Consider the following 26,103-nt stretch of genomic DNA (forward strand, 5'->3'; position numbering starts at 1 on the left):
AGAGAGTGTAAAGGGTAAAAAAGAACCCCAAACAGCTACTGCCTGAGATCTCTGTACAGCATTAGCCTGTTCCACTGCTTCAAAAGAACAAGGGAATTATGTAAAGTGATACAATAAGATTAATAACAGCCTCAAGAAGTAATAAAAGCATCAAATGGACCTGAATCCCTGCAGGGCAGCAAGCATCTCCCCCTCCTGGATTAACTCTGGCAGCATCTCCCCTGCATTTTTAGGTGGTGCTGGTGAGGCACTGGGAGAGGACCCCTCTGCAGAGAGCCCACGGGGGCTCAGCTGAGCCCCTCTGCAGGAGGGCTGAGCTGCTCCCTGTGCTCCAGCTCACACAGCAAAAGCACCCAGCACATCCTGTGCTTCATGGCATCCAAGAGCTAACTGAAAACATGGAAGTGGTGTTTTGTATCAGATTCCCAGGTGTGGCTTCCCAAAAGGAAACTGATCTCAAAGTTGACCCTCCAAAAACCACAGGCATTTGACAGTGACATTTTGCATCTCTGTCTTCAGAAAATCATGGGGTCGAGCAACCAAGGGGACAGATTTGCCACCTCCTCTATCACTCTCCCGTGTATTTTCTTGGCCTTTTTTAATCCCTACTACCAAGGCTCATTGATGCTCACTGAATTGCCTCCATGTCCTCTCCATTACACCTGACCATCAGCCCATGGGCAGAGACAGATACACCCAGACACCCACACACACACACACCCCCACCCACACACACACACACACACATCTGTATTTCTTGCTGGCCGCCAGGTTTGCATGTTCACTTCAGGCGTCTTCCAAAAGGGATTTGAGCACCACAGCACCCAGCCCAGGCCCCAACACCTCACATTCCCCCAGTATCTGCTTTTACTTAGTTGAAGGAAAACCTTGCACTGACAAGAGCTTGGTTTCAATCTTTCATTTCAATCACCATATTGATAAAAAGGACAATAAAAAGGGACTTGCTTTAGGGGAGAGAGGACTTGCATAAATCTAATTCAACCACACTACTATCCCTCTTCAAAGGGCATGTCTGGTCAGAATCGTCCATCTAATAGATGAGATCTCCTTTGAAGATCTCCCACAGGGGCAGGGTCTCATTAAAAATGCAAGGTCTTTGCCCTACAACTAGTTATTTTTACAACTCTCCCTGTGCTAACACTCCTGCACAGCCGATGAGCATTAGCTGGTTTCTGTAGCCTGGTAATGGACTGGGCATGAGAGCTCCTTTGGAGATCTGCTCAGCAGAGCACTCTCTGGATGCCCCTCTCACATGTTCCAGCTCTCTCAGAGATCCAGAGGCAAATTTGGCTTTCAGGGACCTGCCAGCCAGCTTGAGATTTGCTTCTAGGACAGTGGGAAAGCTGCCATGTGGTGCAGTTGGCTGCAGAATGCTCCAGGCCATGCGAGGCAGGCACACAGCACTTCTGGGCAGCAGCACAAGCAGGGGTTTGTGCTCTTGCTGCTGCTGAATAGACTGCTCAGATGGAAACATCACTTGTATCTCTGTAATGACTTGAAAATGCATCCCAGAGAGACAAAACAGATCCAGAGGTAGGGAGAAAAGAGGCTACAGGGAAAGATCCAGAGGGGCTGATGCTCAGTTCTACTCCCATCTGCCAGGCATGGAATGAAGAAGCAGCCAGCAAATCCCCCAGAAAGTCACAGCATGGACACAGCATTCTGCACACAGCTGGGTCAGGTGGGTTGAGCCATGGGTACAGGGAGGTCTGAGCTCCCAGAGGTCAGGACAGAGCCAAAATCCATGAGGACCGGTTGGAGCCTCTGCGTGGATCTCAGATCCAGCCCAGTCTGTGTCACTTAGTGGTTAATTAGATCCTCCAAAGATGCTAGGATTTTATTTTTCTTCCTCTCCTCTCCTCTCCTCTCCTCTCCTCTCCTCTCCTCTCCTCTCCTCTCCTCTCCTCTCCTCTCCTCTCCTCTCCTCTCCTCTCCTCTCCTCTCCTCTCCTCTCCTCTCCTCTCCTCTCCTCTCCTCTCCTCTCCTCTCCTCTCCTCTCCTCTCCTCTCCTCTCCTCTCCTCTCCTCTCCTCTCCTCTCCTCTCCTCTCCTCACACCCTAATTTATTCAACACTGGCACAAAATTTCTTTTCAAATTGCCTCTTAAATGTCTCCCTGAACCCACCAACAGAGCAGCCTGCTCCTGGCTGGATCCTTTTCTCCTGTTTCCTTTTTGATCTCGGTAGATGTTTTGTAGAAATAAATATCCTTTAGCTTCTGTCATAACAACTTAGCCTCTGCCACACTGAAAAACGTCTGCATGATTGTCACGTGCTGATTTTCTCTGCTCCTTTGCACCTTTTCCTTTTTTCACTGCTCTGAAAACATCAGTTGCCAGCTCCTCCACAGAGATCAGATGGAAGAACAGGCCAGGGCTGAGGGAAGCTTTTGCTTCCCTGTTAGCCTATAATGTGTTTTCAGTTTAAGTGGTGGAAATGTCACTGGCTCTGTTTTGCAGCATTCACTCAAGTGGAATTAATGCTTCTTGTTAGTGATAATATGACTTAATCAGCTTAATTACTTTGAGACATAAGTAGACACCTTTGTGTATTGAATAACTTATGACACACTGGACCAAAAAGCACGAATGAAGGCTTTGAAAATAAATTAAATATGACCCCTAGTGCAGCCTGCACTTTGACTAATGATTCGTCTCCCATGAAATTCAATGACTTACAAATCTTACATTTGAATAAATGATACATTTTTGCATGTTTTAAACAATAGCAGGGATTTTTATTTCAGCATTCGGAATTCAGAGTGCTTCTCCAGCGCCAGGAAGCAAGGCAAACAAGTTCATGTTAAACGGATTGAAAAATAAAACATTTGTGCAGTCAACTATCAGAAATACATTCAGAGGATCTGCAGGCATTTCTGATGAGATATTTATTTTAATTCATTGCTAGGAATATCTGCAACAACAGGTGAAAAAAATGCGTCAGAAGAAATTAAGAGAGAGCAAAGATTCCCAGAAGGTTCACTAAGGTCTTCACATCCAATTTGTCCATTTCAATAATGTCTACAAGAGAAAATATCATTAAATAGCTCCAGAAGTGCCTTATCATACATTTTGCCTGCACAGAATATAAATCACACAAAGGAAATAGAAGCAGGAAAAGCAACCATCAATCAAGAAAATTATTATGAGCATTTGTAGGATTTCTGATAGGCCAGGATGCAGAGACTCTGATAGCAGGCTGCATGGGAAATAGAAAAATTGGGGTTAAACTGCTACATGAACCCAGAGAAAAGATGAGCTGTCTGAATTTGTTCTGTTCTATTGCAGTGAGTCACCCAATTTCTGTATCCAAATCTTCCTCTGAAAAGCACTGGAGTTCAGCATGGTGCAGACAATAATGCAGATCCCTACACAGGGACTTTTTCAGCCCAAATATATCTGAAATTCAGAGGTTAGGCTGTAGCATCACAGGGGAGCCTCACTGGTTTGATGAGTCTACTTTTAAGCCCATGGCCATATTTCTTGGTATTTTAGCTAACAGGAATTTTTTCATACTGCCTAGGGTGAAGGCTGGGGACTCTAGGATTAATTTATCACTGCTCTTGCTCTGCAGTTGTTCAGTCTCTATTGACTAAAACTCCAAAGCTCCCCAGACTACAGATGGAACATATCCACACAGGGATCTAAATGTAAGGAGTTTAATCTGGGGTTGAATCCCACCTGCAGGATTCCATCTTGTCCCCACTTTCCTTCTTGATCTTCCTTTAATATCATTTAGAGGAGACATGTCCTGCACATCTCTGACATTAGCATTTTACCAGAGATCAGAGGAAAAGATTTGCCATTCGCTTTGAGTATCCCCTAACAGACCAAACTTCAGGAACGTAATCCTGAAATTAGTTCCTAAAATAAAAGGGGTTTTTTTCCCAGTTTCCAGGAAATGCAAAGTTTTAATGCATTTGCTTACCTAAACCACCTCTTCTTCTTAATCTCTCCCTGCAAAATAGTCTGGCAGCTGCCCCAGAATGTAAGGAGATCATCAAAAGGATGATCGTCTGGGGCTGAATCCTTTTCCTATGTTTCCCAAGAGTCTTTTTGGCTCCTTATGCCACATGACACGAACCATTTAACCCCCTCGCTGCCGTCAGGTGTCACACACCCTGCTGGCTGTGCTCCTTTGATATCTGAACAGACTCCAGCAGGCTCCTCCCGTCACTGCAGGGTCCACCCTGTGGCCTTTTTTCTGCCTCTTTTTGGGTCCAAATTTAATATCTGCTGTAACTCCTTAGTGTATTTCAATCAAATCTGACCCTGCTTTGAGCAGAAGCCCGACCCAATCACTTCCAGGTATCCCTATTTTCTCCTCTTTTCCTGCGTATCCATAAAGATCCACGAAGATTTGGCTGCAAACTGCTAAAAAATCCCTGGTGAAGTGGTGCCCCCTCCATGAGGCACAGCCCCACCAGCACCCAACTGGGAGAGGACCATCCCATCTGCTGTGCTTGTGACTCCTGAGCCCTGCTGTGCCCAGCCTTGCGGTGTCCAAAATCCAGGCTGGAACCACACAGGGAATCACAGGGACCAGCAAGACACCCCCAGTCTTGCAAGGGAGGAGCTCGAAGTTTGTTCCTGCTCCTTCTCTCTTGGAGATGGGCAGAGACAAATTACATAGTCTTTAAAAAAATACTATATCTTCTTTAATTTTTTTTTTATGATTTAAAAAAAGAAGTAATTAAAAACTTGGATGTGAGCTGCAGGGATGAACCACAGCACAGATCGTGGCAACACAGTGGGGACCCTCGTGTCACCCCCCCTAAGCCTTCCTGCCTGGCTGCTGAAGGTATTAGGAAGGAAGACCACTCTGGGAGCCACTTCTGAAGAGCTTGATTCTGTTGGCATGGAGAATTTTTTTTCATCAAGGGGCCTCTATATGCAAATGGGAAATGGAGTGGGAAATAAGCCCAGCAAAAAATCATGGAAGTTTTTGCTGCCTGCAAGTGGAATTCAACCAGAAAGGGGGGGAGGGAGAAGAAAGGAAATTGAAACAGCCTCCTCTCTGCACAGATTGCATTGCTGGAGAAGCTCTGAGTGTTGCAAGGCATAATAGTTGTCTGCTCAGAGGTTCCTTCCCGGGGGACTTTCCCTGGGATAGTTTCATATATTTATCCCTGACTCCTGGCATCTGCATAACACGCTCACAGAGAGAGTTATTAGTTTAATTTTCTTGTGAATTACAATGGAGGCAGAGAGAATTAGAAATACTTTTTTTTTTTTTATTATCATTACTTTTTGTTTTCCAGTTGAGAGACTGTAAATGAGGCTATTCATCCTGCTAACATCAGTAGGGACCCAAACCCAAGTCTTTCTGGGGTAATTGGTTTCTGATGAGCAATCACTTGTAAACCCAATAGCAAAGGCAAGAACTGAAATATAAATTCTCTCTTTACATGCTGAGCTTTTCATTAGGATTGTATGTCTGCTTTCTTTCTGGGATTCAGTGGAAAAGCCATGAAGTGGTAAAAAAGGCAGTGGACTAAACCTGACAAGAAGTTTGTATTAGCAAAAAAACTGGGGGAAACAGCACTGTCTGATATTCTCCAGAACAAATAAAGCAGCTGCAGAATCCCTCAAGCTTCAGCTTTCCAGTGAGCCCTTTGGAACTAAAGCCCTGGACTGAGAGAAGAGACAGCAGATCTTCCTGTGGGGCAGGCCTGAGTGTGCTTTTGTCCAAAAGAGACCAAGATGTTGAGGAAAGAAAAAAAAAAAAAAGAAAGGCCAGGGAGTTTTCCATGCTGCAAGTCTGATTGGGGTGGCTGATGGAAATTTGCAGTCCCTGACATCCTGCAGTTTGCAAAATATAGGGGACAGTAATGCCTGGATTTGTTGCAAGGGCTGAGCCTGTGAGTCAGGCTCCAGTTTTTTTTCCTTTCCTTCCAGTTACTAGTGAGGAATCTGCTAATCTGCACGGGCTTTTGTTTCCCTGATGAACCTCAGGGTGCTTAAGGCTTGATTTATTTATTTATTTTGGTGGCAAATTAAGCATCAGTCTGGATGCAGCTCTCAGTGCTTTCTAGGCTGGGGCTGTGGTGCTGTCATTCATTGGCTTAACTGGATTGCTTGCTGCTTTATGGCTTTTTTTCCAGTAAAATCTTTTGGCACACATACAGCTGCTTGTTGCCTTAAAGATGAGCAGAGAGCAGCAGGCTTGACAAAGACAGGGAACATTTTTAAGCTCATGTACACAGAAAGGCCTCTGAAACAAGAATGATGCGGACACATCTCCATCAAAACAAACCAAGCAAAACCCTTCAAATAAATCCTCTTTTTTTTTTTTTTTCAGCTTTCAAATGCTGAAAGCTGATCCCAAGGAAACAAACAGTGAAATCAGTGATTGGATTCAGTCCTGAGGAACCTGCTGTGAGCAGAGGCAGGGGACACAACATGACAGACTAAGTTCTGTCCACAGATCTCTCCTAAACACAACTCTTCTGGGATTCTGTGATGACAGATTTTGCTTTCATTAACCCAAAAGAGCCAAATACATTGCTGTGACCACAGCAAGAAATGAGGTAATTTGGACATCTCCACATTTGCATCACATTTGTGTCCAACACACAGCCCAGGGCAATATTCTGCAGAGCTATCAAACAAACCTTTTTTTGTTTCTCTCGTTTGGAGCCAGGCTTCCCTGAAATCTCCCAAAGCCTGGTTGTGCCCTGCACCAATCGTGCCTCCTATTAGCTGCACACCCATCAGGCTCTGCTGACTGACCCAAATTTTTGGCCTCCCACCTCAAATATAGGGCAATAATTGTAATTTTGGTATTACTCGAGCAGAAGGAAGTGTCTGTGACACTGCCAGGAGCATTCATCCGAGTTTAAACACTGGAAGTTTTGGGAATATAAGGGAGAGGAGAGGAGAGGAGAGGAGAGGAGAGGAGAGGAGAGGAGAGGAGAGGAGAGGAGAGGAGAGGAGAGGAGAGGAGAGGAGAGGAGAGGAGAGGAGAGGAGAGGAGAGGAGAGGAGAGGAGAGGAGAGGAGAGGAGAGGAGAGGAGAGGAGAGGAGAGGAGAGGAGAGGAGAGGAGAGGAGAGGAGAGGAGAGGAGAGGAGAGGAGAGGAGAGGAGAGGAGAGGAGAGGAGAGGTTTTAACTAAGATTGTAGTGTGATTTAAGACACGTGGAAGAGGGCCAACTGGTCATAGCAATTTTCCAAACTGCCCAAGCTTCTGCAGTCACTTATAATTCAACCCTTTCTGTCTAGAATATAGACAGAGGTTTGTACCAAATTTGTACTTTAGAGAAAACTTCGATGTCTTCCTGTCAAACTGCACAAGGACAACCTGCAGAGCCTGGCCCTACATCACTACCTGTGCCTGTTTAGAAATCTGTACAGGTAGAAGCAGTCTGCAGATAATGAACATTTTTTCCTACTGCATGAGCCCCAGTTCCCCACCTCTTTCTCTCTTCCCTAAACATTTCCACATGTCCTTTTTCTGGTGACAGCTGAAGTTCCCAATTGAGCTCTCTCCTGCAAGTTTATCCTGCTGATCTTTCAGAGGATGCTTCCATTTGGTCTTTATGGATGTTTCTTCCCTGATGAATAGTACAGCTGAGCTTTTCATTCACAAGGCAATTGTGATGGGAACAAAGGGGTTAAATGTAGGGAGGGGATCCTTAGAATTTTAGTTTAGTTTGATACAAGGTTCTACTTTGCAACACTCTTATTTTGGTTGTGCTTGTATTTCCCTTTTCTCGAGTTTATTAACGAGGAGGTCAGGACTAGAAATAAGCAAAACAGCATCAGAGCACATCATTACAACATTTCCTTAAAATGTGTGTGTGGCTTAAGAAGATTTAATTACTGTGGTGACAATTTGTCAGTGACAGAAAGTGGTGAGTGATTGAAGAACATTGATCAATCCAGAAAATTATTTGTTGCTGTTGCAGGTTTTGCTCATTCTCTGCTTTATTCTGGGACCTAGGAATCTCATTGAGGATGGAAGAATTTGGAAGTCTGTGAAAGAAAAAGGAGATGGTTTTCAGGACAACCACAGCTGGTGTACAGCAAAGTGAAAGAAAAAACTATAGGTAAAGATTCGTCTGACTTAACCAATTCTAAGAATTTCTGCTACTGGATAGTATTTGTAGTTGTTATTATAGAAACAAGGAAGAAGGATGGACAAAGCATTAAAAACTGGATTTAAAGGCTGCTATCTTGTACCAGTGTTGGAATTTCCCTGCACTTATTTTCTGGTGGACATTTCAGGGAACCTGAGGTATTAGGGGAACCTCTGGATAAGAAATGAAATTGCTATGGCTTCATGCAAGGTATTAGAGGGATTCTGCCTGAAACTGCAAAGAGCTCAGTCTCTGGCAGCCCACAGCCCCGCTTTGCATCATCTTCTCTGGCCATTTTAACACAACCCCCTCAGCTTTTATACCCTGATTTCCCTTTCCATCATTTCACGTCTCTCTTCCCTCTTGCTGTAGAACAAGGAGGAAGGAACTATTTTTCCTGCCACCACATCATTCTCTGACTTTATTTACAGAGGCTGAAATGAAGAAAACACCCCCCTGCACTAAATCTGTTTGGCTTGGTGAAGGCAAGGAAGTGGAATTATATTGCAAATGTCAAGGGCTATGAAAAATGTAACAGACTTTAATATTCTTCTGCTGTTATTGCTGAGAGTGTCTCTCACCTGCATTCACAGAAAGTGAAGTGCCTTTTACCACTGAGCAGAAATGATTGCCTGCTTTTATTTTAAAGCTACAGGGTGGCGTGCATCCTAATAATAAATGCATTTTCCCTCCAAATGTCTCTTCAGCAATTAACCTTAAGCCTCGTGACTTAATTTTAGCCTTGAGCCTTTAGGGTTAACCCCTGCCTCAGGCTCCAATAAACTCCAGCCCCAATTATCTCCTGTTACCTAGGTCTTAAAAGTGGTTCCTGCATTCCTAATTAACCACAGCCCCTATCTTCCATGATACCTGATGGTAGCTGGTGCTGAGCCAGGCACTCGGATGCTGCTTTGAAGATGTAAAACATTAACTATGCCTCTCTCCATAGCTCACTTTCCCGTGGGGTTGTGTTTCAAGGTAAGTGGTTTGCATAAGATCCCTCAGAGACCTGCATTTAGTTTATTCAGTAGGATAAACAACCTGCTGCTTTTGTGCTTCTCCCTACAGAGCAAAGAAAAGCCCATTTTATACATTAAAATTGAACATAGCATTGCTGAAAGGTCTGTGATGGCTTTTTCTGGAGTTCAGAGCATTTTATCTTGCTCCGGGAGGGGTCTCACAGGGCATAAGCCCTGCATATCTCCTTGTACATCCCCCTCCTTAAATAACAAATACTCCTCTCTTAAGACCCTGTGTTAATGAGGGAGAAGAGGTTACTGGCCCTCAGCTCTGCCTGTCTCGCTGACCGAACTGCCCAAAGCTGGGGGAGTTCGTCTCGATGTTTTTTTTTTCAGGATGATATTTTAATTTCACCTGGATACAGCAATTCCCACAGCTCCGGGAGGGCGAACCTGGCTCTTCGCGGCTCAGTTAGCACAACCCTTGGAATTAAAGTTTTACTGGGAATCACGACATGTCGCTCCCTGCCAGACACTGGTACCGGGCACCGGCAGCACCGGAGGGCTCCGTCCGTGCGGTGCCGGGGGGAAGTGGGGCAGCCCCGGCATCGCAGAGTAGCGTTTCCCCCGGGGACAGGGCTGGGACAGCCGAACTAAGGCTGGCATCAGGACTTTAGTTTAGTTATCAGACACTTACACCAGGAATTAGGGGGCACACGCACAAGAATTTCACCCTCCTTGTGGGGTCAGTGCTGGTAAAGCACAAAGAGGAATGGTGGAAGATAAACGAACAGCTTCCTCCCCCCGCTGGGATTTGAGCAATCAGGAAATATAATCTGAGTTGGAAAGTGCCCGAGCATCTGTTGGGTTATTAATAAATTGTATGCAATCTGTCCGGGATGAAGCTCGGGACGGAGGGGAACCATCTGCTCCCGAGCGGCGGCTCTAATGGTGTCTGGGGAATGAATTTAGCAAATGAAAAGCAATGGGATCGGCCAGCCGGGCTCCCGGAGTGCCCGATCTCCGCACGGCTTTTCCAGGGAGGGACAACACGGAGATTCCCTCATCCCCGGGACAGGACCCGCGTGGATCCGCAAAGAACGGGGATCCAGGCCGAGCGTGGGCATCACCACTCCAAACATCAAAGGCTCGGCCTGGGAACTCAGGCTCTTTTTCGAGATCCTTTCCAAAGGCTCCAGAGAAACCCCGCTTCCAGGGGCTGTGTTGTGTCCTCACCCCTGGGCAGGGACCCCCATCTCTCCCGCTTTTCCTCTGGGTCAAGAGCTAATTGCCGCCCATAAATATTGTTCCAAATATTGTTCTGTTGCTTTATCCTCCACCTGTAAGGGTGCCTCGTGTTTTCCCGGAGGATTTTCAGCTCAGCTCCCCGCGCTGAGCAGCGAAGGAGCGGACAGAGCACATCACCTTCAGCCCACGGCCAGGGCTGGGTGCCGGCTGTGTCCAGGGAAAACGGGGACTCCCTGGGCTACTGCCAATGCCTGGATGTCACTTGTGTTAACCGAGCAAGGCTGGGAGCGCGGAGAGGTTATCGCATGAGCTCTCATGGCGGAATAAGCCACCAAAATGCTTCTTGCTGAAGGACATCTCTGCCTGCCCGCAGTCTGTGCGCCTTTTCTTAGAGGAAGAATCCAGCAGCGGCCAGCAGGCGGGCACTATATCCCTAAAACTCCTAACATGTGAGAAAACCCTGGCTTCCATAAACACCACAGAGAGGAGTTCCAGCCTAAATAAAGGGCGCTTGAGGACGACACCTCGAGCGACGGGAGAGAGACAGAGAGACAGCGAGACAAGAGCCGCTGCCAGCGGGGATGAGTCAGAGCCCGGACCCGCGCGGGGTGACGGCTCCAACTCCATCTCCCGCCGCTGATGCCGATCCCGGAGCTGCCGCCGCCGCTGCCGTTGGAGCGAAGGCCGCCGGGAGCTTCCGGCGGGGCGGGGCGGAGAAGGGAGGCGGAGGGAAGCGAGCTCCGGCCGGCCTCGGAACGCTGCGGGACGGAGGGAGGCTCCGTGCGTGCCCGGGGAGTGTCTTGGCTGTGGCTGTTATTGTTTTATTATGATTCCATTTTATTTTGGTTTATATGTTTTATTAACGCGCTTTCCGGCTGGTGCCGCTCTTCTCGGGGATTGAGGCGTGGAAATCCGGCCGAGCCGGGAGCTGGGCCGCGGCGGGGAGAGGGAAGGAGCTGACAAGGCCGGGAGAGCGGGACAGCTCAGGGCCGACCGCGGGTCGGGTCACCGGCATCGCCAGCAGCTTCCCGAAGAAGGTCGGGACTTCAGCTGTGCTACCTTCCCGAAGACAGGGGGAAGGGGACAGGTTTGTTGTCCGTTCTCCGCCCTCTAAGCCCGACCCTTTCTCTTCGGTGACTGCTGGAGGTGATGTGCAGAAGCGAAGACTGAAGCGGCTCCAGCCGCTGAGCCACCGCGGCACCTCCTTCCTCATCCCTCACTCGCATTGTCCAGGGAGGAATGCCTCGCTGAAAGACCGATAGGACCCTGTGAGCAGCTCTTGTCTCGGTGCTTAAGGTACTCTTGAATGGTAGAAGAGCTTTCAGCCTCAGAAGGCTTTGAAACCTGACCCGGCTTTTCTGTGCCGTGCTCTAACCGCTAAACTGCGCTAAAGAGCTGAGAAGGACACAAAGCCAAATCCGACGATGCGAGTTCGGGACTCGTCTTCCCTTCTGGAGGGAACGGGTCCTCGTCGACGGAGACACTCGCCCTGAGGCGGCTGATGTGGAGCTGCTGTGCGCTACTTCCCGTCTTGGGGTACTGGAGCTGGAAGTGCTCTGTATGACACTTGGGAGCGATTCTGTCAGAGCTGCGGTTTTCCTTCTCTTGCCAATTCTCCTTTTCTTGTCGCCAGGTGTAACTGGAGTAATGATCTAATTCCAGCGCGGGTCTAAATAGAGCATTCCAAACACCCCTCAAAAGTCTGTGTGTCTCTGCTCTCTGAAGGAGAATCAAACCTTTAGACTTGTGTTTGCCACTGGGCTGTACATGCTTTTCTAAGAGTCCAGTGAGCTCTGATGGATGCTCTGAACTTGGGATGTCGAAACACGTGGTTATTATTTTTCAGGACTTTAACCAGGCTTTCATCCATTCCTGCCTAATGAAGGAGGCTCAAAGTAACGCTCAGGGACTTGATGGACTTTCAGGATGTTAAGATGAGTAGCTTATATAGATTTTTTTTTACAGATCCTCGCTGTGGATCACCACTCCTCACGTCTTGCTGCTTAATCAGAAGCACTGGGAATGCTCTGAGATTGACCAAAGTTGAAATAGCTAAACCAAGCTTTCCACCAGCTCGTGTGCTTTTTTGCAGGATCGTTTCAGCTTTTTTTTATGACCTTTGTGGCTTCCATTAATAGGTGCAGGTGGTATAAAAGGCATTTAGTTGTGCATCTGTGGTAGTAATGTAACGCTGCAATACCCAAGGATCTGCCAATGTCACCCACTGCTACTCAGGTAATAGCTAGAGTTTATCAGTGTGAGAATCCTGCATGGACTGGATCCGAATAAGCAAGAAACAACTCTTCCTGTAGGTGATCTTGGAGTCTTTGACTCTATCTTTGTGTTTAGAAACATTTTGATTTCTAGCTAAGCTCAGATATCCAGCACTGTGGGACCTTTTATGAGGCTGCTACTTGGTGGATGTGAAAATGATATGGACAGGTGTTCAGACCAAAATAAAAAGGACAACGTGTCCTATGTCCTCGACGTCGATGCTTGTCACCTCATTAACAGCTATTATTGATTAAAAACATCCTACTACATTTTACATACAGCAATCCCAACTCAGTAGTCTCTTAAGATACTTGTAGATCGAATTTGCTGACTTCGGCATTACATTTTCACCTCCGTGAACATGGCATGAAATATTTCTCCAGAGAAGACCTACTTGTTCCAGGTAAGTGAATTAATTTAGCAAACAGGTAAGTAGGGGGAAAAAAAAGCCCCAATCAACCGAAACAAGTTCACCACAAAAATAAAACCAAAACCAACCGAACAAACAAAAAGCCCAATACCAACCCCAAACATAACCAAACTGAAAACTCAAACAAACGAGGAGAAAAAAAAAAAAAGGCAAAAAAAGCGCCAAAATCTGTCCTGCTTAAACACGTCTCTCGTCCTGGACTCACATGGAGCAAACATGATTGACTTGTTGGTAGAAGATCATCCCCAGCATCTCTTCCTATCCACAAGTCAAGACAGTGATCTCTACGCAAACCATTATTTCCTTTTGCTACAGAAATTGAAACAAACTGCCAGAAAACTCCAGGAAATTCACGAGTTCGTGAACATGTCTCCAGATCAACCTGATAAAAACTGTGCTGTGCAGGATTCTCTCGCCAGTCCTCTGTTATCAGAAAGATCAGTTCTGTTGCCTGCACCTGGAAAAAGTTAACATGCTGTTCTGCTTGATAGAATGGATTTGCCTGTGTCTGTTTACCTGTGGTAAGGTGAGTGTGAATCTGCAGACCTAATCCAAGGAAAAGGACAAAACCCACGTGGATGTTAGGAATGAGAAAAGGATGTGCTAATGGGTTAAATAAACTCGAGTTCTTGGCAGCAGCCAGAGGCTCCTTTAGCTGTTTACCGTGGGCAGCTCCGCTCGAGAGAAATGCTGGAGGGGAGAACCCCTCTCTGTCTTCAAAGCCTAACTCCACCAGGATTTGAGATATGAAACAAAAGCCATCTGAATGTCTTCCTCAGGGAGAAAACCCTGTTGCTGGTTGTGATACGAAAATGCAGGTAAGTCTTTAGACACAGTAGGAAGAATTCATCTTTGCATTGATGGCATAGCCCAGATAAAAATGGCATGAGAGATGGATCTGGAATCAAGGTATCATTTATATCCTCAGAAAGCTGACTACCCTCAGCAGCAGGTTTCCATATGAACCGGTGGCACTGTGGAGATCCATAAAGCAGGAAGACAAACAGGTTAGTAGCACAATCGTATTTAATAATGTTTTGAATTGTGGTTTGTGTACAGAAGCTACAAGATATAACAGCACAAGTTATTCTTGTCCTTAGTGCTCCTGAGGGAGGTGCTGTGGCCGCGGGGCCGTTCCCTGCGGGGCCCAGGGGCAAGTGGTGAACGTGAACGAGGGCAGGCAAGAGCTGTGTCGGCCTGTGGAGGATTTTGCCCTGAAGCTTCAAATAGTGGTAGAAAATCTTCCCACAGCCACGAAATCGGCTTTGCCGGGATGGAGAAAATGGAGAAAGAGAGATTTGTTTTTATTTTTTCTTTTTTTTTCTTTTTTCTTTCTTTTTTTTTTTTTTTTTGCAAATAATGAGGAATGTGTTGTGGAGGGGTAGTCAGTGTGGCAGTGATCCTTCCCTCTGAGTTGCACGGAGTAGGGACTGGGGATTTGTCATAGGGAGGCTGAATTTGAATAGGGAAGAGTCTTCCCTGAGGAACGGAGATGCTGTGTAGCACGTGGGCTGTGTCATTGGTGACAAACTGCAGAATGTCTGCCTAGCTGGAGATCTCTGCCCCTGCAGAGAGATTCTTGCTGTATCCTGGCAGAGCTTGTCTGCTGGAAAGGAAAAGCAAGAGCTTGCCATTCATCATGCAGCTGGAAAAGGAGGCTGCAGGAACAGCTCTTCACCGAGCTGTATGAATAGTGAACAGAATCTGTGGTGCTTTTTCAGTGTTCTTGGAGAATTGGTGTGCTAGGCTCTAACGGATTTGAATCTCTGAAGGAAAGATTCAAACAATCCCCTGGGTTGTTTGGTGTAATCGAAGCCTTTTGCACAGCTGTCCAAATATCTGAGACTTGGGCTGCTCTGTCAGAGTGAGGTGGATTCTCTTGAAATAACGGGTTCAGGAGTGCATCCGTCTTCCGAAAGGGGAGGGAAGAGATGGAGAAGGGACAGTCTGTCTGTCTGTCTTGCATAAATTGCAGAAAGCAGAAAGTTTGTTCCTCATCTGGAGAGATGAAAGTCGGCAGGAAAAAGGAAGACATGTTTGCACTCCATGTCGAGAGTGATGTAATCGTATGAAAAATTAGTTGGTTAAAGAGACAAAGAAGAGGCCAAAAGAGAAGGAGAGAAGTGATCGGGGGAACAGGAGACCTTGAGAAAGAAGAGAAAGAAAGAAGAACCAATGCAGAAATAAAAGAAAAGCAAAGAAGGATGAAGAAATAAATGGAAAGAGAGAGAGAGAACGGGAGAAATCTTAAACTATTTTAGTGATGTCTCATTGACTGTATCACTGCACACAGAAAGAAAGGAAGGTGAGAAAGGAAGAACGAAAGGATGCAAAAAAGATTACAAAGAAAATAAAATAGGATGAAACAATAAATTGCATTACAAGAATGCACCAAATACATAGCAGAAGAATACAGGAATAAAAGAGAAAACCAAGAAGGAGTATATATCCGTAAATTAGCAAAGAAGAAAGAACGGAGAAGGGCAGACGAGATGACGAACACGCATCGAAATTACCTCTAGATGCGGAACGGAGTTGGTCCCTAGAAAGTCCGGCTTGCTGAGAGCACCGCAACCGGCGTGGATGTCCCTAATTAGTGCTGATGTTTGATGATCTGTACCGCGGTGCCGGAGGCGACAAACGATCTACCAACAGGGATAAGGAAGAGAGAAGGATCGAAAGAGAAGGGAAAGGGGACTAAAGGATAGGGGAGGACGAGTCAAGAACGAAAACTAGAACGAAGAGAGAAGAAAAAAAGTAAAACAAAGAAAAAACTAGAAGATATAACGCAGAAAATAAAAAATGCTAAAGAAGGAAGAGAAAAGAAGGAAGAAAGAACGAAGAAGACGAAAAAACAAATGAGACAAAGACAGAAAGAAATTCGACTACGGTAGGAAGAAAGGGCAGAGGAGATGGCCATGACGGAGCGGAGGCAGAGCAGATGTGGCGGAGCGTGTGAGGCGGCGGAGCAGCGCACGGTGTCGCTGCAGGCTCAGGAACGGCGTGTGGGCGGCTCCGCCCCGGTGCGGCGGAGAGCCCGGCTGTGAGCGCGGGGGGGCGGCGCGGGCCGGGCAGCAGAGCCGGTGCGTCCGGGCGGCGGCGGGGAGCCGTGCGGGGCCCGTGCCGGGGCCGGCAGGCAGAGGCAGAGCTACAAGGGCGGCGAGAGCAGCGGCAGGGATGGAGGAGCGTTGTTGTGCGGCGGTGCGGGTGCTGATGCTGCAGGCGGCCTGGGCGCTGGCGGGCGGGCAGGTGCGGTACTCGGTGCCGGAGGAAGCCAAGGCCGGCACGGTGGTGGGCCGTCTGGCGCAGGACCTGGGCCTGGAGGCGGGCGAGGCGGAGGCGCGGCGTCTGCGGCTGGTGGCGCAGGGCCGGCGGGCGAGCGTGGAGGTGAGCGGGGCGAGCGGCGCGCTGCTGGTGAGCTCGCGGCTCGACCGGGAGGAGCTGTGCGGCAAGAGCTCGCCGTGCGCGCTGCGCCTGGAGGTGCTGCTGGATCGGCCGCTGCGCGTCTTCCATGTGCAGCTGGAGGTCACCGACATCAACGACAATGCCCCCATCTTCCCCTCCGCCCGAAAAAACCTCAGCATCGCGGAATCATCGTTGCCGGGGTCTCGTTTCCCGCTGGAGGGCGCGTCGGATGCGGATATCGGAGCGAACGCGCAGCTCTCCTACACGCTCAGCGCCAGCGAACATTTCGGTTTGGAAGTGAAATCCAAAGACGAAAATAAATTTTCCGTACTTCTAGTACTCACGAAACCTCTGGACCGCGAGACGATTCCCGTGCACCGTTTGGTGCTGACGGCGAGTGACGGGGGCCGGCCGTCTCTGACAGGGACAATGGAGCTGGTGATCTCGGTGCTGGATGCGAACGACAACGCACCTCAGTTCAATCAGTCGGTGTATAAAGTGCAGCTGCCGGAAAATACGGCTCCGGGAACTGTGTTTTTCCAGCTAACAGCGACAGACAAAGATGAGGGAAGTAATCGAGAAATATATTATTCTTTCAGCGACGCGGTTCCTGCAAAAATTCAGGACGTTTTCAAAATTGACGAAAAATCCGGGGAAATACGGACTGTTGGGGAACTCGATTTCGAGGATATTCAATCATACGATCTGGAGATAGAAGCGAGAGATAAAGGGACCCCCCCTCTATCGGGTCACTGCAGCGTGGTGCTGGAAGTGCTGGATGTGAACGACAACGCGCCCGAGGTGTGGGTGACGTCGCTGTCGGTGCCGGTATCGGAGGACGCGTCGGTGGGGACGGTGGTGGCCCTGCTGAGCGTGTCGGACCGAGACTCGGGGGCGAACGGGCGCGTGCGGTGCTGGGTGTGGCCGGCGTCGCCGTTCGGTCTGGAGGCGACGTTCGCGGGCTCGTACTCGCTGGTGCTGCGCGAGGCGCTGGACCGGGAGCGGGTGTCGGAGTACGAGGTGGAGGTGCGTGTGGAGGACGGCGGGGCGCCGGCGCTGCGCGCCAGGCGCGGTCTGCGGGTGCCGGTGTCGGACGTGAACGACAACGCGCCCGCGTTCGCGCAGGCCGTGTACACGGTGCTGGCGCGGGAGAACAACTTGGCGGGCGCGGAGCTGGCGCGGCTGTGGGCGCGAGACCCGGACGAGGGGGGCAACGGGCGCGTGAGCTACTCGGTGTGGGATGGCAGCGTGGGCGCGGGCGGCGGGGCCGCGGGTTCGAGCGGGTGGCGTGCGGCGTCGAGCTACGTGTCGGTGGACGCGGAGAGCGGGCGCCTGTGGGCGCTGCAGCCCTTGGACTACGAGGAGCTGCAGGTGCTGCAGTTCGAGGTGCGCGCGGTGGACGCGGGCGAGCCGCCGCTGTGCGGCAACGCCACGGTGCAGCTCTTCGTGCTGGACGAGAACGACAACGCGCCGGCGCTGCTGCCGCCCGCGGGCTCGGCGCCGGAGGCGGGCGGCGTGGCGGCCGAGGCGTCGTCGTTGTCGTCGGTGCCGGGTTCGGAGTCGGTGTCGGGCACGCTGTGGGCGTGGGCGGCGTGGGGGGCGCCGGCGGGCCAGGTGGTGGCGAAGATCCGCGCCGTGGACGCCGACTCGGGCTACAACGCGTGGCTGCGCTACGAGCTGTGGGAGCCGCGGGGCAAGGGCCCGTTCCGCGTGGGGCTCTACAGCGGCGAGGTGAGCACGGCGCGGCCGCTGGACGAGGCGGACGGCCCTCGCCACAGGCTGCTGATCGTCGTGCGCGACCACGGCGAGCCGGCGCGCTCGGCCACGGCCACGCTCAGCGTGTCGCTGCTCGAGGCGGCCGAGGCGGCGCTGGCCGCGGGATCGTCGTCGTCGTCGTCATTGTCGCGGTCGTCGGTGGGCGTGGATGTCGGCGCGGGTGCGGCGAGCGCGGCGACGAACGTGTGGCTGGTGGTGGCGATCTGCGCCGTGTCGAGCGTGTTCCTGCTGGCGCTGGTGCTGTACGGGGCGTCGCGCTGGGCGCCGCGGGCGGCCGTGCTGTCGGGGCCCGGGCCCACGACGCTGGTGTGCGCCAGCGAAGTGGGCAGCTGGTCGTACTCGCAGCGCCACAGCCGCAGCCTGTGCGTGGCGGACGGCGCGGCCAAGAGCGACCTCATGGTTTTCAGCCCCAACTTCCCTCCTCCTCCTCCGCCGCCCGGCCCCGCGGCCAAGGACACGCAGCCGGAGCCGTCCTCTCTCCTCGACACGGTCAGTGGCGCTGCTTTACTCTCTTCTTTCACCCGTTCCTAAGTCTTTTGTCCTTCCGGCCGTGCCGGCTCTGTGGGAATCCGCGCTCGGTTACCGCGGCCCGAGAGTGATGAATGCTTGACGGGTGCTTAAGGATATCAACGGTTCGTTTGTATCTGCCGTGGGTGGGAAATTACTGTAGTCTGGGCTCTCGGATTAGTTAGGGTGCCTAGCTGGTTTTGCTGTTCTGGGTGTGTGGTTCTCCCTTGGAATGAAATAATTTTCATAGCCATAAGAAATGTCAGGAGATGTCAGTTTTGCGGATAAAGTTTTTGGTTTCTGGTGTGTAGCGTTTCCACCCGAGCTTGCTTGTCTGGTTGCAAGGACAGTCAAGCTATGGTGATTAATGTCCCCCAGTTACCATGCACCACTTTCTTTCCCTTTTTAAATGCCAACTTTGTAAGTGTTAGACTGTTTTATTTTCGAAATCTTTCTCCCTTCTTTTCCCTCTGCAAGGGATTTGATGCAAGATGACAACTAGAATTTCAAGGAAAAAGTTCCCCTTTTGGTTTCTTCAACAGAGTCGTTAAGAAAGTAGGGAAGGCAGTGGGAACTTCTGCTCGCGTCATTTTTTGAGGTATCTTCTTGCTTTGCTTTATATCATAAAGTTTCGGGCAGAGGAATATGCCCTGCGGGAAAGTGTTACAAAGGTGAAAGAGTGTGCCTCGAGCTAAATGTTAGAAAGGGGCACTTTATTTTTCTGCTGCTCATGTTCCCTTGGTTGAGGAATTGTGTTGCTGGACGGAGAAGTAACTTGAAAAGCACTGGCCTGTTTGATGGTATTGCAAAATTTCCATGGAGTGCCACATTGTTTCAAAAACCTACTAAAGTTTCAGGAAAGGCCAGAAAGCCGCGTTCCAACTGTTGGTGATTAAATGCTGCTAATTCCGTCTCCTGCCCCTGGGACTCAATATCCCCAGGTAACTTTCCCTAGTATTAAGCTGCAACGATGGCCACATTAGTGGTGGGATATTGTCTTGTTGTCATGGTGTTGGGATATGTGTACGTGCATGTCAAACCCTGCACAGCAGCACCGCCTTGGTGTTCTATGGTAAAATTTCTCCCAGCTATTTGATATCATTGTTGCTGTTGTGTATAGGCAATTTAGTTTGGTTCCCTTGAATAATAAATCCATGTTGACTGAGCTCATAGCTCACAGCTCTAATCACAGAATCTCGAAGAACTCGAATGTACAACTCGGTTGTATTTCCATATGAGTTTGCTGAAAGGGCAAAAAATACTTTGTGTGGAGTTCATAAATCTAGGAAGTCTGTTTACTAGACAGTGGGTGTCTGTGCAGGCCTCTGTAAACTCCTAGTGCTGATCATGAGGGAAGACGAGGATATGCAAATGCCTGGGTCATGGTCAGAGTGGGGTTTACAGCTGGAGCATGATATTAAGGTGGAGCAGTGTCTGAATATTCTGGCAGTGGTCCTGCAAGTGGCGCTGAGTAGGATCTGGAAATGCATCACAGGGAGAGTGGCCATAAGTAGAGGACAGTCTGGACTGATGGGAATGAAGATCCTGAGTAGGATATGGTCTGCATCACTGGGGAAAAAGTCGAGAACATTTCTTTAGATATGGAGATTTCAATTCCCACGGCATGAGAGACAGGATTTCTGTAGAAAACTTTGGAACTGTCCCAGCACCCAATGCTGCTTACCTGGGATGCTGTCAGGCGCTCCAGAAGTTCTGCATATCTTATGGTGCTGTTGTTCTTCGTGGCATTGCTGTTTGGGACATATCTGCCATGCTCGGCTTCAATTAATTGCTGTTGATTTGGAATGTTGTTGCACAAATAGAAGGTTTTGGAAATTTGGATGATGCTCCTGAACCACCTCCGAACCTCTCCTTGGTTACCTCTGCCCTGGGAAGGGAAAGAAGGGAGAGCATGGGATCATCAGGAATTTTTCTCTCTCCTTTCACCAACCCCTTGTGTTTTGTTTTATTTCTCTCACATATACATGGTGTTGGAAGAGTGAATAAGGTGTAGACTGCTGAATTTTGACAGCTGTCAAGTGTCAGGTACTTGAGCCATTTCCTAGCAGTGTGGGGGATGTCTACATTGCTCTTCTAAGTTTCACTTTGAGAGATTGTCCTTAGCTTTCAAGCGTTCTTCCTTGCTTCTCCTGTGATAGAAGTGCATAAGAGACACTTTGCAGTCCCGTTTCTGCGGAATAAGCAGAAACTTTTGTTTCTGTCCAACTTGCCCAGAAAAACGGATCATGTTAACTGAAAATGTAATTTACAATGAATACTCGTGTTCTCAAAATATTTCATTTTCTGAAGAAGAACTAATCAGTGATGCTACAGGTAAGTCACTTGCACATGAAGTGGATGAATCTGAGGGATAGATGTAGTTCTACTTCTTTTCAGTTGTGGTATCTTTATGTTGGATTGACCAAATACTGACTCCTGGATGAGCACAGCACCGCTGTCTGTGTTTGTTCTTTTCCTGCTGCTTCCAGGCATATCCCGATTGTGTGGCTCCCAGCAGGGATGGAGGAAGGACCACAATGCGTTTCGTGGAGTTGCTGTGTTGGGAGTTAAGGGGATGTTCTTAGTGAAAATGCCGTGGTGTTATCTTCATGGTTTCAGTCTGGCTGCATGTCAGGTTGTTCATGCTGATGAAGCCGAGGCGTTTGGTGGGGACTTCTGTCGCTGGATACCGAGGTTCTCGGTGTGTTGTTGTGACAGTGCATGCCTGCGTGAAAGGGAAAGCAAGAGCTTGACTTTCATTGTACAAGTGGAAGATGAGGCACAAGAAAACTCTTCATTGAGATATAAGAAGAGTACTTGGAAGGTGTGGTTGCTTTTTCCGTATTCTTGGAGGATTTGGGCTCTTTGTAGTAGCCACGCATACGCAAGCGTCTGGGGGCTTACTTGTCGTGGATTCTGTTCTTATGTAGGAGAGCACTTTTCTGCCATATGATCCTATGTGCACAGAAAGGAGGAAAAGGAGAAGAGGAATGAAGAAGGAAGGAACGAAGTAAAAACGAGTTTACTGGCATGTCTCAGATGCTATCGCTGTGCACAGAAACGGAGGAGGGTAGAAGAGGGGGACATAAAAGGAATGAGAGAAGAGAAAAAAATCAAAGGAAAATGTTACAAAGGAATGACACAAGGAGGTAACTAAGGATGAAAGACGACAACATGAAAGAAGAAAAAAACAGCAAAGGAGATAAGTACCCACCGACTTTGCCTCTAATTGCTGGGCGGAGCTGGTTCCCAACGTCCCCGCCTCGCTTAGAATACCCTGGGGTCCGCTGCGGAAGCTGCTGAGGAAGTGTTGGAGGATCCGACTGGTTTTCTGTGAAGCTGGACGCCGGAAGCGACTAGCGAGTTAGAGGAAGGACGAAGGAAGCGAGTGAAAAAGAAAAATGCACAAAGAATAACATTAAGGACAAGCAGGGTCGGAAGACACGCCTGGAAGAAATGGTCACTGCGGGTCGGATGCGGGGCCACTATTGCCAAGCATGAAAGGCGGCGGAGCAGCGCACGGTGTCGCTGCAGGCTCAGGAACGGCGTGTGGGCGGCTCCGCCCCGGTGCGGCGGAGAGCCCGGCTGTGAGCGCGGGGGGGCGGCGCGGGCCGGGCAGCAGAGCCGGTGCGTCCGGGCGGCGGCGGGGAGCCGTGCGGGGCCCGTGCCGGGGCCCGTGCCGGGGCCGGCAGGCAGAGGCAAAGGCGGAGCTACAAGGGCGGCGAGAGCAGCGGCAGGGATGGAGGAGCGTTGTTGTGCGGCGGTGCGGGTGCTGGTGCTGCAGGCGGCCTGGGCGCTGGCGGGCGGGCAGGTGCGGTACTCGGTGCCGGAGGAAGCCAAGGCCGGCACGGTGGTGGGCCGTCTGGCGCAGGACCTGGGCCTGGAGGCGGGCGAGGCGGAGGCGCGGCGGCTGCGGCTGGTGGCGCAGGGCCGGCGGGCGAGCGTGGAGGTGAGCGGGGCGAGCGGCGCGCTGCTGGTGAGCTCACGGCTCGACCGGGAGGAGCTGTGCGGCAAGAGCTCGCCGTGCGCGCTGCGCCTGGAGGTGCTGCTGGATCGGCCGCTGCGCGTCTTCCATGTGCAGCTGGAGGTCACCGACATCAACGACAATGCCCCCATCTTCCCCTCCGCCCGAAAAAACCTCAGCATCACGGAATTCACCACCCTGCCGGGGTCTCGTTTCCCGCTGGAGGGCGCGTCGGATGCGGATATCGGAGCGAACGCGCAGCTCTCCTACACACTCAGCCCCAGCGAGCACTTCTCTCTGGATTTACAAAAAACCGAAGAGGACGGTGAGTCCTTATTCCTGGTGCTCACGAAATCTCTGGACCGCGAGACGATTCCGGTGCACCGTTTGGTGCTGACGGCGAGTGACGGCGGCCGGCCATCTCTTACAGGCACTGTGCAACTGGTGATCTCGGTGTTGGATGTGAACGACAATATGCCCCGCTTCAACCAGTCCTTATACAAAGTGCAGCTGTCAGAAAACGCAGAACGAGGCACTTTGGTGATTAAACTAAATGCCACTGATTTGGATGAGGGGTCGAACAGTAATATCTCCTACTCTCTCCAAATCCTGTCCCCACAGGATGGAAGAGATGTTTTCAGAATTGACAGAAACAGCGGAGAGATCCTTCTTACGAGTGATTTAGACTTTGAGGATGTTAGTCTCTATCGCCTGCAAGTGGACGCGACAGACAAAGGGACACCTCCGCTTTCTGGTCACTGCAAGGTGGTGCTGGAGGTGGTGGACGTGAACGACAACGCGCCCGAGGTGTGGGTGACGTCGCTGTCGGTGCCGGTATCGGAGGACGCGTCGGTGGGGACGGTGGTGGCCCTGCTGAGCGTGTCGGACCGAGACTCGGGGGCGAACGGGCGCGTGCGGTGCTGGGTGTGGCCGGCGTCGCCGTTCGGTCTGGAGGCGACGTTCGCGGGCTCATACTCGCTGGTGCTGCGCGAGGCGCTGGACCGGGAGCGGGTGTCGGAGTACGAGGTGGAGGTGCGTGCGGAGGACGGCGGGGCGCCGGCGCTGCGCGCCAGGCGCGGTCTGCGGGTGCCGGTGTCGGACGTGAACGACAACGCGCCCGCGTTCGCGCAGGCCGTGTACACGGTGCTGGCGCGGGAGAACAACTTGGCGGGCGCGGAGCTGGCGCGGCTGTGGGCGCGGGACCCGGACGAGGCGGGCAACGGGCGCGTGAGCTACTCGGTGTGGGAGGGCGGCGTGGGCGCGGGCGGCGGGGCCGGGGGTTCGAGCGGGTGGCGTGCTGCGTCGAGCTACGTGTCGGTGGACGCGGAGAGCGGGCGCCTGTGGGCGCTGCGGCCCTTGGACTACGAGGAGCTGCAGGTGCTGCAGTTCGAGGTGCGCGCGGTGGACTCGGGCGAGCCGCCGCTGTGCGGCAACGCCACGGTGCAGCTCTTCGTGCTGGACGAGAACGACAACGCGCCGGCGCTGCTGCCGCCCGCGGGCTCGGCGCCGGAGGCGGGCGGCGTGGCGGCCGAGGCGTCGTCGTTGTCGTCGGTGCCGGGTTCGGAGTCGGTGTCGGGCACGCTGTGGGCGTGGGCGGCGTGGGGGGCGCCGGCGGGCCAGGTGGTGGCGAAGATCCGCGCCGTGGACGCCGACTCGGGCTACAACGCGTGGCTGCGCTACGAGCTGTGGGAGCCGCGGGGCAAGGGCCCGTTCCGCGTGGGGCTCTACAGCGGCGAGGTGAGCACGGCGCGGCCGCTGGACGAGGCGGACGGCCCTCGCCACAGGCTGCTGATCGTCGTGCGCGACCACGGCGAGCCGGCGCGCTCGGCCACGGCCACGCTCAGCGTGTCGCTGCTCGAGGCGGCCGAGGCGGCGCTGGCCGCGGGATCGTCGTCGTCGTCGTCATTGTCGCGGTCGTCGGTGGGCGTGGATGTCGGCGCGGGTGCGGCGAGCGCGGCGACGAACGTGTGGCTGGTGGTGGCGATCTGCGCCGTGTCGAGCGTGTTCCTGCTGGCGCTGGTGCTGTACGGGGCGTCGCGCTGGGCGCCGCGGGCGGCCGTGCTGTCGGGGCCCGGGCCCACGACGCTGGTGTGCGCCAGCGAAGTGGGCAGCTGGTCGTACTCACAGCGCCACAGCCGCAGCCTGTGCGTGGCGGACGGCGCGGCCAAGAGCGACCTCATGGTTTTCAGCCCCAACTTCCCTCCTCCTCCTCCGCCGCCCGGCCCCGCGGCCAAGGACACGCAGCCGGAGCCGTCCGCTCTCCTCGACACGGTCAGTGTTCCTTCCTTCCTTTCCTTCTCTGTTGATTCTCATTCGCCCTCTGGGTATTTGCTGTTTGAATGCGGGTTGAGTTCCCACGGCTTAGGGACGTTGGGTACTTAGCGGGTTTTTAAGGCACCTTTGCATCTCTCCCAGCGTCCTTGCTCAAGCCCGCAGTTCTTTTCTGTGAGGAGTCTAGAATGTAAATATGGCAGCGCCCTCGAGCAGTTACTGTAGGCAGGTGATGTTTGGTGCTGTAGCTGTGAGTTGTTTTGCTCTAGAGATTAATTCCTGTCCTGTGCGACGAGAGGTGCCCGGAGATGAGATTTGCAGGAACCAAGGGGGTTGTATTGCTCATGTGTAGCATTTCCACCGGCGTTGGGTAAAGCAGGTCAAGACAAGCCTGGCTGTGGTGGTGACAGACTCGCTATGTACCACCTCACTGCCTTTGCTGTATGTTTATCGTGCTGGTATTCATTGGTCTTTTTTTTGAAACTCCCCTCCTGCTCTTTAATTGTGGTCATGTGAAGATATGGTGGAAGGTGAAAAGTGGGAATTCTAGTATTAAAGTTCTCTATTATGGATCTACTATGATATTCATTTAGAAAATAGGGTGGCTGTGGCAGAGATTTCCTGTGATCTTCCTATGATCTTTTTGCAAGTACCATGTTGTTTTGATTGGTAGTAGAAAGCATTCCGGGAGAAGAGTGTGTCCCAAGGTATGTGTTTCAAAAGGGAAATTTATGTTTTCTTTTCCTGCTGCCCATGTTCTGGAGGATTTTCATTTCTGACCTGAGACCTAGTATGAAGTACACCGTCCTGTTTTGATGTTCTCTCAAAATTTGCATCAATTGTCACATCAATGCTCAAGGCTTCAAAGGGCTTTAAACGTGGAAATCTTCACTTTTGTAATGAACAAACAAACAAATAGCCCCCACTCAAGATCAGAGAATCACCTTTCCTCACCAATTCTCAACTAACATTCTTCTACACAGGCAGAATGATATGTTAGTGTGGTGCCCTCGCCACAGTTTTGGTTCCTCCTTTGGAGCGTAAAATCAATGCCATTACTGTTTAGAGGTTCCAACATCACCTTTGAAAATAGTATTCCCACAGAGAAGCATTAGAAAACGTGAAGTGTCAACAGCAGAGCATCTGCCATACACTGTGTTGGTGATACCATCT

General features: G+C 51.1%; 1 protein-coding gene and 1 pseudogene across 1 annotated transcript; both read left to right on the plus strand.

Annotated features, from left to right (window-relative positions):
- Positions 1-16,148: 16,148 nt before the first annotated feature.
- LOC148222012 (protocadherin alpha-6-like) lies at positions 16,149-22,155 on the plus strand. The gene has a single exon (XM_088173886.1). It carries the CDS (start codon positions 16,185-16,187, stop codon positions 18,717-18,719), a length of 2,535 nt encoding a protein of 844 aa, XP_088030012.1. The 5' UTR covers positions 16,149-16,184; the 3' UTR covers positions 18,720-22,155.
- A 155-nt stretch (positions 22,156-22,310) lies between these two features.
- LOC148222013 (protocadherin alpha-6 pseudogene) lies at positions 22,311-25,072 on the plus strand (annotated as a pseudogene).
- Positions 25,073-26,103: the final 1,031 nt, after the last annotated feature.

Source organism: Sturnus vulgaris, chromosome 15 (assembly GCF_052056855.1).
Source record: "Sturnus vulgaris isolate bStuVul1 chromosome 15, bStuVul1.hap1, whole genome shotgun sequence".
Taxonomy (NCBI): domain Eukaryota; kingdom Metazoa; phylum Chordata; class Aves; order Passeriformes; family Sturnidae; genus Sturnus; species Sturnus vulgaris.